This window comes from Camellia sinensis, chromosome 7, assembly GCF_055761805.1.
Source record: "Camellia sinensis isolate YWXY chromosome 7, ASM5576180v1, whole genome shotgun sequence".
In the NCBI taxonomy this organism is placed as follows: Eukaryota; Viridiplantae; Streptophyta; class Magnoliopsida; order Ericales; family Theaceae; genus Camellia; species Camellia sinensis.
The window spans coordinates 5,494,459-5,506,838 of NC_138967.1; the positions used below are offsets into that span (position 1 = coordinate 5,494,459).

Here is a 12,380-nt window from a genome sequence, read left to right on the forward strand (position 1 = left end):
ACCAGCAGCATCTAATTGTCACTGAACATCATTAGAATAATCTCACTACAGACAAGCTTAATCCATTCTGGTAAAATTAAAGTAGGAGACATGAATACAACCGATAGTAAAAAAAGAAAATAAAATAAAAAGGGGAAAAAAAGGAGGATGGTACCAAATTCTCATTCACAAACAACTTAGTAACTCAATCAACTCTTGCTGAACACCATATTTCCACATCTTGAAGAACCATCATGATTGTAGCAGTAAAATTAGGGTGCCACGTACTCCAATCTCACAAAAAGGTCAGTTCACCACAATATCGCAAATCTTTTGCATAGGAAGTAAAATCTGTTTTTGAATTATCATTTTCGCCTCAACTAAAACATTCACACACACACAACTCTATGGTGAATGATTACTCATTTGATCCGATATAAACTCTTTTAAGAGCTTCAGAGACTGGTGATAGAGGTTGAGGTTAATACCATCTACATTCCTACCCACTCGTGCCTTCAAAATTGCCTGAAACAGCACAGTTGAGAGTAACCATAACTATGTTGCGAAACACAAACAGAAGCACACCCTCAAGTCATAATCAAATTTTCAGATCGATGGTGCAGTTGAGGAATGTAAGGGACAAATTGTGCATATTAGCTGCCAACATTTCCTCTAATGTAGGCTAGCACTCTTGTAGATTGTACTTTGGACATCTCTTACCTCATTAGTGGGTTGAATGATGAGTTCTCCGATGAACTGGTAGATAGATCCAACTCGAAGATTGACATTTAAATGTTGGGTGTCAATTTTGGGGGAGGCATTTCCATCGATGATTACAGCAAGTGCAGTCTCTACAGAATAATCTTGCAGCCTAATGGGAACATAAGATGAGTAAACATTTTCAAATTGCAATAGAATTGGGCAATGCAATCTCTATCAACTCAGATATGGAACCCATTCATTGCATTCTACATAGCATTTCAAATGAGGCGTTATTTTCTTCTACTTTCTTTTTCCTTCTTATAAATAGCATTTAAACAAGCAGATTGAATTTCCTTAATATTAGCTTCTTCTGGTAGTTAGGGTGATGTCCCATAGCAATTTAATCTCTGAGTGCAAGTTTTTAGTAAATCATTGCAAACCTATTCACCTTATGTAGTAAATCTAAACAACCCCCAAGTGTTTGATAAATTAACTAGCCAGTTTCTAGTAAACTAGTTTATATGCCATCAGATAGCCTTAAACCCATTCTTTTTTCTTTTTTACTTGAAAAAGAAATGAAAAATTTTCCATTCACTACGATAAATGGAACCTAAGGTAGGAGCTCTACAGTAAGGATTGGTTATCATATTTTAAATTATTGTTACTAGGGCAGCAAAGGAGCCGAGCTGTCTTGGCTAATTTGTAGCGAGCGGATCTTAAACACTCCAAGGCTCGGCTCGACTTGTTTACAACCCTAATTGTCACTAAAGAATGCCTTGGAAATTTTAAATAAAGAGACAAGAAACATGCACAAGATGGAACAATGGCTGACATTAAGTGGTGTAGCAATATATTACTCACTTTCCAGTAACACGAAGTGAGGCCCCTTGCTCGACGTGTGGAGAAGCAGAGTTTAGCTCTTGTAAAGTCACCAGGGCACCAGCATTTATTGCAGATGATGCCATTGAAGCACCAGTGAGGCACAAAGAAGACGAATCCAGTAACTCTCCTGCAAATAACAAACCACACAATCAAATGCATCAAAAAAACAATATGAAAGTTTTTGAAAAAGAACCTGCATTCCATCTTATTCAAGAAAGTGAACTGGGGGAATATTGCCAAAAAAAAAAAAAAAAAAAACCATCACAGAGAAAATGTAAGACTAACCATAATACCCAAATTCATTTCATGGGCTGAAATGCTACATTGGTACATGGATTTGAAGTTCATAAAAAATCAGACTTTGCCACACAAGTTGATAATAGACAAAGCAGTTTTGAAAAGGGGTAATTTGTGTAACGCCCTCAAAATAATAACATTACACCCGTCAAATAAGACATTCATTGATATATAAAAGTCCCACAACCTTACATTCATCAGAGTTTCATTACAAAAGTACTACATGTTAACAACAAAAGCAAATGCCCTATGGGCTTACAGCTTTCCAAGTTAACACTTGGTTACAACAAAAGAGTGCTAACTCATTTACACATTAAGCCCTTGGCTTGAATTTACATGTAATACATCAAAAATAAAACAACAAAAGTATGTCCGCCTCTAGCCTCCCAAGCTATGTCCTTGGAGGTGACATGCTACCTGTACCTGAAAATGATATTCCCATATAGGGTGAGCCACAGCCCAGTAGAAATACACTAAACCAACCATGAACAATGACTAAAAGATTAGCAATTGATAGATGGCCAACACTGATACATTCACATAATTCACATGTTTATGTCATACGACTTATGAGTCCAAGTTACCTTTCATTTTCTCTTTTTCAACCGATAAGCATGTTAGCTCTATCATCATCTCAACAGATATGTATAAAAACTATATCCCACATTCACAGATAAGCATATAAGCTGTATCCACACTTCACAAAGATAAGCATATGTGCTCTATCTTCACTTCTCTAGATAAACATATGAGCTGTATCTACGGAGTTCATCCCCTATCTTCTCCCAACACTATCCGGTTTAGAGGTACATCCCCTATCTTCCCCTAAACCACGGAGTACATCCCCCATCTCCTCCTCTACACATAACGTATGCAAACACATTGGTTCTATATACAATCACTCAATACATATAGTTAATGTATTCTATCAACCGTCAAATTCCATGACACATTCCATTGATTAGTTTTCGTTTGCCTAATCATCATGCATTGTCTACAACAATCACGACTATCCTCCACCGATAGCCCAAAGCAATTATTTCTAAACAGAAAATAAATGCACAAATGGATATTCAATCAACATTTCAAGTCGGTGAGTAATAAATAATTCAACTACACCCTTTTTCCCTATACATTCCCAATCTCAACAATTCCATTTCATTTCCTCATTTCTCACAATTAATTATCTCAATTAATCAAACAATGTAATTAGGTCATTTTCCATAATTACCATTACAACCCTTGGGTCCCATTTTCATCAATGATTCAACATTTATTTCCATTTCTCTATACCAAACATGTATCTAGGTTTATTATAAATAAAACCCCAACCTTTGTAAAATAACACAAAAGCCCCAAATCTTCACAAGATTACCAAACCAACCCCAACATCTCAAAATACCAAAATTTAAAGACAAAATCCATAGAGAGGAGTAGGATATCCCTACCTCAAATTCGGAGCCCCAAAGGAGAAGATGACAAAACCCAACGTGCTCCAAATCTCGAAATTTTCAGATTAAAATGTAGCCCTCGACGATCAACAACTTTTTTGTAAAGGCCAAAGATGAGCAAATCACTCCTACTAGATCAAAACCTAGAGAGAAGGTAGAGTTCTAGAGTGAGAGGCTCAACAATGGTGTTTTTGGAAAAGTAAGAGAGAGAAGAGAAAGTGAAAAGTGATTTGAAAGGTCAAAACACGGAACTTAAACCCACTCGCCCCGCTCGAGCGTCAAACACCCCGCTCGAGCGTCACTCACAGACTCCCGCTAGAGCGTCAACAATCCCGCTCGAGCGGCGGATACACACTCCCAGAACTTTTACAGAACCAGGTCTTCGCTCGAGCTTCCAACTCCCCGCTCGAGCGGCACTCACACAACCCCGCTCGAGCGGCCAATACCCCGCTCGAGCGTCCAACACTGCACAGAAAATACTGGATGGGTGCAATTCCCGCTCGAGCGCCAAAACCCCCGCTCGAGCGGACAGGTCAAAATCTGGGCAACTAGTTTTGGTTTCTAAACTCAACCAACCTGTAACAAACCTGCCCAACACATCCTATAACTCAAATACGAAGTAAAAAGGATGTAAACAAGATAATAATCAACTACCAACATCCACAGACACATGTCCGGATCACTATACAACAAGGGTAAACCCAGGATCGCTATAAGATCAAGAATTGGTCCCAAATGAATTTAAATTTAGTAGGCATAGTATGTTAGAGTTCTCAGATAAGCACACCAACATTCAGAGTAATTAGGGTTTACTTCAAAAACTGAATAATTGAAGAAACTATCCCAATCTAAGCATGTTAAACTACTTATAAATCACATTCAAACACAAATCTTTTCACAAACACACAGAAATTACTACATACATGCTTGGAATTTAGAGCTCACTAATCAGAGAGAGAGAGAGCTTACGATGAAGGCTTGTTTCGGGGGCCATTTCCCTAAATAAGCCAAATTATCAATTCAATCCCCAAACTAGGCCTAGTTTTGAAAGATTTTCCAAAATAGGCTAAAATGTGGTTCAGAACCACGCTTTCACGTCTGTGCGCCTGTCCCGCATGAGAATTGGGAAGTCTTAAAAGCGTGGTTACAAAATGCGCTTTTAATTAATAAAGCGCGGTTACAAAAGGCGCTTTTAATTAATTTTTTTTCTTCTGAAATCGCTGTTCTGAACCACGCTTTTAACTTACATTTTTTTTGTTCTGAAAGCGTGGTTGTGAATCACGCTTTTAAGCAAAAAAAATTTCTTCTGAAATCGTGGTTATGAACCACGCTTTTAGCTTAAATTTTTTTTTCTTCTGAAAACGTGGTTATGAACCACGTTTTTTGGCAAAAAATTTTTTGTTCTGAAAGCGTGTTTGTGAACCACGCTTTTTAATAGGATTTTTTTTTCTTTAAGTGAAAGCATGGTTTGTAACCACGCTTTTAAAACTTATATAAAACCTCCCCAGCCCTGTGTTTTGCAATCACGCTTGTTACATTCACTCTCGCTGCCTGCTCTCTCTCTCGCTCCCTGCTCGCTCTCTCTCACTCTTACTACTCTCTCTCTCTCTCGCTCTTACTACTCTCTCTCACTCTCACTGCTCTCTCTCTGTCGCTGTGCTCGAGCTCCCTCTGCTTCAGTACTATCGCTCTCTGTGCTCTTTCTCGTTGGTATGGCTTCTATCTCTCTCTGTTGATCTACTTTAATGTGTTTTTTGTGTTTGTGAAAATGTGAATGTGGGTATAATGTTGGTAGAATAGGGTTCATGAATGTGAAAATGTTGTGAAATCAGAAATAATAAATTAGGGTTAGGGTTTATAATTGTGAAATCATAAATAACGATTACGGTTTGAGAAATTAGGGTTTTGAATTGTGAAATCTGTTTAAAAATTTGTGAAATCTGTTTAGAAATGTGAAATCTGTTTATAATTGTGAAATCTGTTGAATGTGAAATCAGATTTCTGTTGAATGTGAAATCAGATTTCTGTTCAATGTGACATCTGTTGAATGTGAAATCTGTTGAATGTTGAATCTGTTTAGAAAAATTTAAATATTATGTTTGAAATGAGAAAATGAGGGTTATGGTTTTCTATTGAATGTGAAATCAGAAATGAGGGTTTTGGTTTTGAATTAGGGTTTTGAATTGACGAATGTGAAATCATTTTTCAATTAGGGTTAGGGTTTTAAATTGTGAAATCAGAAATGAGGGTTATGGTTTCAGAAATTAGGGTTTAAGAAATTTATGATAAGTTAAATTTTTTTAATAATGTTATATGATTTTTTTTAGGAGCAAATAATTTTTAGGAACAAATAATTATCTATAATAATAATAATTTTCTTGTATATTATTATCGTAACTAACTTTATAATTTATTGAAAAAAAAAAATGGCAAAACACAAGAAAATCTAATTTTGTCTATATAAAAATTATCTATAATTAAAATTTCAAAATTTTCTATCCCTTTCTTTCAAAATTTCCAAATTATTATTTTTTTTTCTTTCACTTTCACTTTCCACAAATTTTTCTTTTTAATTAAAACATATTTAAGGAATAATCATGACATTCCCTTTTATTTTCATTCCAATAAATTAAGCACAACCTAACAATATTTACGATATATTAAAAAAAAATAAAAATTGAATCATATAATATATATCAGTGTCATACAAAATTGAATTACAAGGAACTATGTTTAAAGTTGTCATGGTTAGTCTAGTACTAATTATAGCGATCCCAGTATTCCCTGTTGTTATTGAACTGTAATCCGGACTCGGTTCCGTAGATTGGTTGTTGTTGTCTCATTCTCTTTTCTGCCCCTTACTCTTTATCTTAGAGTTTTGGGTTGCGTTGGACTTGTTGGGTTATGTTGGTTGTGTTTTAAAACCTAGAATCTTTGCCCAGTTTTTGACCTCTCCACTCGAGCGGGGGTTTCGGCGCTCGAGCGGGAAAATCACCTTCCCAGTATTTCCTCTGTAGTGTTGGACGCTCGAGCGTGAGGTTTGACGCTCGAGCGGGAGTTTGTGTGAGACGCTCGAGCGGGGAGTTGGACGCTTGAGCAGGGGCCTGTTCTGCAAAACTTCTGGATGGTTGTATCCGCCGCTCGAGCGGGGTTTTTGGCGCTCGAGCGGGAGTATGTGAGTGAGGCTCGAGCGGGGATTTCCACGCTCGAGCGGGGCGACCTGTATAACACACCGAGTGTCACGCCCCCAAACCACCCCTAGTAGTTTGGTGCCGTGATGACCAGTAATCCGAGATTACCGAAGGCCGACTTACAAAATCACACACAATCAGAGTATAAAATATGGGGCTTACAAGTGCGGAAGTGATATATATACATATACAGAATCTAAATAGTCCATGAGAGCCGTGCTTAAGTCCAATGAAATGACATACATTTTTTACAAGGTCTTACAACTTAGATACAATAAGGAAATGAGATACAAAATACATCTTGACCAAAAGGCTTCTCAAGCCGACATATACAAGTACACATGAAATATAGACTAAGAAGCATAATCTTCAAGATGGTACAAAATGCTAATCCAAAACACGTCGGCAATGCACCCAAAAACAGATCGGCTACACGTCTAGGCCTCATTGCCTTCTTGCTCATCACCTACATATATATAGAGAGGGTGAGCTTGGATACTCAGTGAATGATATTAGAAATAAAGGTTTTGCATGATTGATATCCAAGATTTCTTTCACAACAATACATAGCATACTTTACAATCAAGGGGGAAATCAAGTTCATTGCCGGCCTTTCAAGTTCTTTGGATGTTATTATATCTACTTAATACAAGGGGGGGTGATGACAATTCCAAGACAAGAGTGCAGTTGCATTATAGTCCCCTGCAGCTAAGGACTTTCAAGACAAGAGTGCAGTTGTATTATAGTCCCCTGCAACTAAGGACTTTCAAGACAAGAGTGCAGTTGCATTATAGTCCCCTGCAACTAAGGACTTTCAAGACAAGAGTGCAGTTGCATTATAGTCCCCTGCAACTAAGGACTTTCAAGAAATGTCATCAAAACAAGATAGAGCTTGATATACAAGTAGGGATAGTCATTCATGCTAGAACAAGTACTTTTGAAAACCAGGCAAGACGAGATTTATGAAAGCAAGTGTAACATAGCTTTATTAGAAATACCACTCACATAGTTTCTTCAAACATCGGGGTCGAGACAAGCCCAAGTCCTACAAACACATGGCAAAGCCTATTGAATGCACCCTCAACAGTTTCGTATGTACACAATTGATTTCGGAAAACATGCTGGGCACCAACCAGGTCTAGGCCGAGGATCCACACCTCCTCGCCGAGGTGTGTTCCCGGGGGCCACATGCAAGGAAAAGAGGTCGGGAAACTCTGGGTTTCCCTCTGCTGATGAACATGAAGAACATGAGTGTGAAAACATGAAAAATATGGATGTTCAATCATAATCTGTCATCACAAATCTGGGATTCTCGTGCTATGAGTTTGAAAACATGGACCTGGGTACCCGTACTTGGAATTCTTGCGGAAATAAACACAAAAACATGATTCTTTATGCAAGCTTTCGGATCAAAACAAGACTTTCTTGAAGAACACATGAATGTCATTTTCTCTTTCTAAAATTGAACTTCAAAATGATGCATGGCTTACAAATCAAGTCCGATCATGCAATGCAATAACATGAACATAGAGAACATCTTGAGCAGATCGAGAATCTAACCTTAGAACACAGATCTGACGGTTCGATCTCTAGGAATCAAGCTTGAAGATCTACTTCCTCACTCTAAAACTCCTTCTTCCTCCTAGAGTTTCTCTCTCTACAAGGCAAGGTTATGATACCAAATGATAGTTTTGTTTACCCGGTTCTGGGGTTAACCCTCTGCTGAGACACGTGGCGGCGACTGGTTGGGTTTTCCCTAAAAAGGTGGCTGACAGACCAGACAAAGCATGGTGGAAGGGTGTTTAACAAGTAAAGCGGTATGGGCTCTCTGATGAGGCAATGACATCAACAAGCTACACGGAATGGTACTCCGGCAATGGGTGACATCGGCTAACAAGAGGACTTCGGCAACTAAGGTGACAATGACCCCGGCTAGGAAGGACAACACTTGACTAAGCTGTGCCACATCTTGGCCTAGATGCGCCACACCTCGGCCTAGGTCGTACCAGTCCAGGACGAGATCGCTTGGGTGCAAGGTAACATCTCGGCTAATGTGTCAAGGCGAGAATGGAGGTCAACAAGGGGTTCCAAGATACTACGACTAGACTAAGGATGACCTCGGCTTGGAATAACATCGGCTAGCATAACTCAGGCAAGGCGTGACCTAAGTTTCACATCAAGGAAGGAACAAGACAAGCATACTACACTTAGACAAATCACAAGTCTTCAAAACAAGGCATGGATCACATCCGCTCAAGCGAAACAAGTCACAAACATACACATGCAAGCTTAACAAGTCATAATCATACCGATGCTCATGAACATGATGAGGACATAAAATGTGGGTTCCTACAGTCTACCCTCCTTAAAGAAGTTTGGTCCCCAAACTTAAGTTACCTTGTCCTACGAATAACTCCGGGTAACGGATTTTCATCTCCTCTTCCTTTTCCCATGTGACCTCCTCGCCATAATGCTTCTCCCATTCGATTTTCACCACTGATATCGACTTGTTTCTCAACTGTCTCACTTGTCTGTCGATAATTTTCATCGGCTTCTCTTCGCAGCCCAAGTCTTCATTAACTACAATCCCGGAGTAATCTATTACATGCAGCGGGTCTCGGATATATTTTCTCAGCATTGAAACATGGAACACGCTGTGGACTTGGCTCAATTCTGGCGGCAAAGCGAGTCTGTAAGCAACGGTGTTAACTTTCTCAAGAATTTCAAACGGCCCAATATATCGGGGTGCGAGTTTACCCTTCTTCCCAAATCTCGAAACTCCTGTCATCGGCGAGACCTTCAAAAATACATGATCTCCAATTTCAAATTCTAACTCCCTCCTTCTTTGGTCGGCATAACACTTCTGTCGACTCTGTGCAGTTTTAATCCTCTGCTGAATGAGTTTGATCTTTTCAGTTGTCATCTGAACCAACTCGGGGCCAATTAGAGCTTTGTCTCCTACTTCAGTCCAACATATCGGCGATCTGCACTCCCTTCCATACAAAGCTTCATACGGCGCCATGCCTATGCTGGCTTGATAACTGTTGTTGTACGCAAACTCTACTAATGGCAAATGCGATTCCCAACTTCCCTGGAAATCCAACACGCACAGTCTGAGCATGTCTTCGAGTGTCTGAATCGTTCTTTCTGTCTGCCCGTCGATCTGGGGGTGAAAGGCTGTGCTAAATCTCAACTCTGTTCCCAAGGCTCCTTGTAGACTCTGCCAAAATCTAGAAACGAACTTCGGATCTCGGTCTGACACAATGGACATCGGCACACCATGAAGCCTAACGATCTCATTCATGTACAATTCGGCAAGTCGGTCGGCATTGAATGTAGTCTTGACAGGCAAGAAGTGAGCTGACTTAGTAAACCTGTCGACTATAACCCAAATGGAATCCATACCTCTTTGCGTCCTCGGCAAGCCCACTACGAAATCCATGGAGATGTGCTCCCATTTCCACTCAGGAATTGACAAGGGTTGAAGAAGTCCTGCCGGTCTCTGGTGTTCTGCCTTCACTCATTGACAACACAGACACTGAAATACAAACTCGGCTATCTCTCTTTTCATGTTTGGCCACCAAAAGGTCCGCTTTACGTCCTGATACATTTTGGTGCTCCCTGGATGAATGGCAAACTTGGAACTATGGGCCTCTTGCAAAATCTTCCTTTTTAACTCTGGTACGTCGGCTACACACAATCTCCCTTCAAACTTAAGCACTTGATTCTCCATAGTGTATCCCGGCCTCGGCTTGGTGACGAATTCGTCAATTACTTTCCTGAGGAATCTGTCCTCCCTCTGTCTGGTCTTCGCTTCCTCAATAATGGTCGGTTCCACCGAAACCACTGTCAGGCACGTCAAACTTCCAATTAACTTTCTGCTCAATGCGTCGGCTACGAAATTTGCCTTACCTGGGTGATACTGAATCTGCATGTCATAATCCTTCAGTAGCTCGAGCCATCTTCTCTGCCTCATATTTAACTCTTTCTGAGTGAACAAGTACTTCAGACTCTTGTGGTCTGTGAAAACTTGGCAAGATGTTCCATACAAGTAATGACGCCATATCTTCAAAGCAAAAACCACGGCAGCTAGCTCCAGATCATGGGTAGGATAATTCTTTTCATTGGGCTTCAACTGACGAGACGCGTACGCTATGACTTTACCTTCTTGCATTAACACGCAACCCAAACCTTTATGTGAAGCATCACTGTAAATCTGAAATTCCTCATTAGCCGATGGTAGTACCAGAACTGGTGCTGTAACTAACCTCGTCTTCAGCTCCTGGAAGGCTGATTCTCTTTCCTTGGTCCATTCATAAGCTGCTCCCTTCTTAGTTAGTTGTGTCAAAGGCACTGCAATCCTCGAGAAATCCTTCACGAACTTTCTGTAATAACCTGCCAAACCCAGAAAACTACGAACCTCGGACACGTTGGTCGGCGTCGGCCAATTCACAATGGCTTCAATCTTACTGGGGTCAACTGATATACCGTCTTCATTAATCACATGCCCTAGAAATGAAATGCTGGAAAGCCAAAACTCGCATTTACTTAACTTGGCGTACAACTTCTTATCTCTCAAGGTCTGCAGGGCAAGTCTCAGATGATTCTCGTGCTCGCTCGTACTCCCGGAATAGATCAATATGTCGTCGATAAAAATAATGACAAACTCATCTAGGTACGGTTTAAAGACTCTGTTCATCAAGTCCATGAATGCTGCTGGGGCATTAGTTACTCCGAAGGGCATTACCAAAAATTCGTAGTGGCCATATCTTGTCCGAAAAGCAGTTTTCTCGATGTCCTCGGCTTTAACCTTCAACTGGTGGTAGCCTGACCTAAGGTCAATCTTGGAAAAGACTCGTGCTCCTCGTAGTTGATCAAGCAAATCATCGATTCTAGGCAATGGGTACTTGTTCTTAATGGTCACCTTATTAAGTTCTCTGTAGTCAATGCAAAGACAAAGTGTGCCATCCTTTTTCTTAACAAATAGAACGGGTGCTCCCCACGGTGAAGTGCTCGGCCTAACAAATCCTTTGTCCAACAATTCTTGTAATTGCGATTTCAGTTCTCTAAGTTCGGCTGGGGCCATTCTGTAGGGTGTTTTGGAGATGGGTTGTGTTCCTGACAGGATGTCCACGGTAAACTCTATTTCCCTATCGACAAGGTGGCCAGGCAACTCATTCGGAAAGACATCGGGGAATTCCTCAACAACGGGTATGTCGGCTAACTCAACATTTCCATTCAAATCACTTAGTATACTGCATAAATAACCCTTACATCCTTTTTGGATCAACTTGTAGGCCTTCATGGATGAGATTAAGTAAGGTGGGGGTACTACTCCTTTACCTTGGAAAATGACCTCAGCTTGACTTGGGGTCTTCAATGTGACGCTCTTAGTAACACAATTAATGGATGCATGGTTCGCTACTAACCAATCCATTCCCAATATGACATCGAAATGGGTCATGCTTAATGGCATTAAATCAACTAACAACTCTACATTCTCAATCATAACAATACACGCCCTATAAATGGATGTAACAATCATATTTCTCCCAGATGGAGTAGACACAGATAATACGTAATCAAGGGGTTCTAATTCTCTACTCAACTTCTCGGCGAATATAGTGGACACAAATGAATGCGTAGAACCCGAATCAATCAATACGTATGCATCTTGAGAACAAATTGGAAGGGTACCTGACACTACCGTCTCGGCATTCTGGGCGTCTCCGGGTACCAATGCAAAAACTCTGCCTTGCCTTGCCTTGCCTGTATTCTGCCGACGTTGTTGTCCTGTGCAGAGCCCGAGGTGCTTCCATTCCTCTTTCCATTGTCAGTCCCTGCCTTCGGGCAGTCCTTCACACGATGACCTATCTCG

At 40.3% G+C, this 12,380-nt stretch overlaps 1 protein-coding gene across 1 annotated transcript; it reads right to left on the minus strand.

The window, feature by feature from the left end:
- Window positions 1-243: 243 nt before the first annotated feature.
- On the minus strand, window positions 244-1,685 carry LOC145794940 (CST complex subunit TEN1-like). Its single transcript, XM_082877337.1, has 3 exons — window positions 1,543-1,685; window positions 700-850; window positions 244-504 (listed from the first exon to the last, which is right to left on the minus strand). Exons 1-3 carry the CDS (start codon window positions 1,644-1,646, stop codon window positions 385-387), a joined length of 375 nt encoding a protein of 124 aa, XP_082733463.1. The 5' UTR covers window positions 1,647-1,685; the 3' UTR covers window positions 244-384.
- Window positions 1,686-12,380: the final 10,695 nt, after the last annotated feature.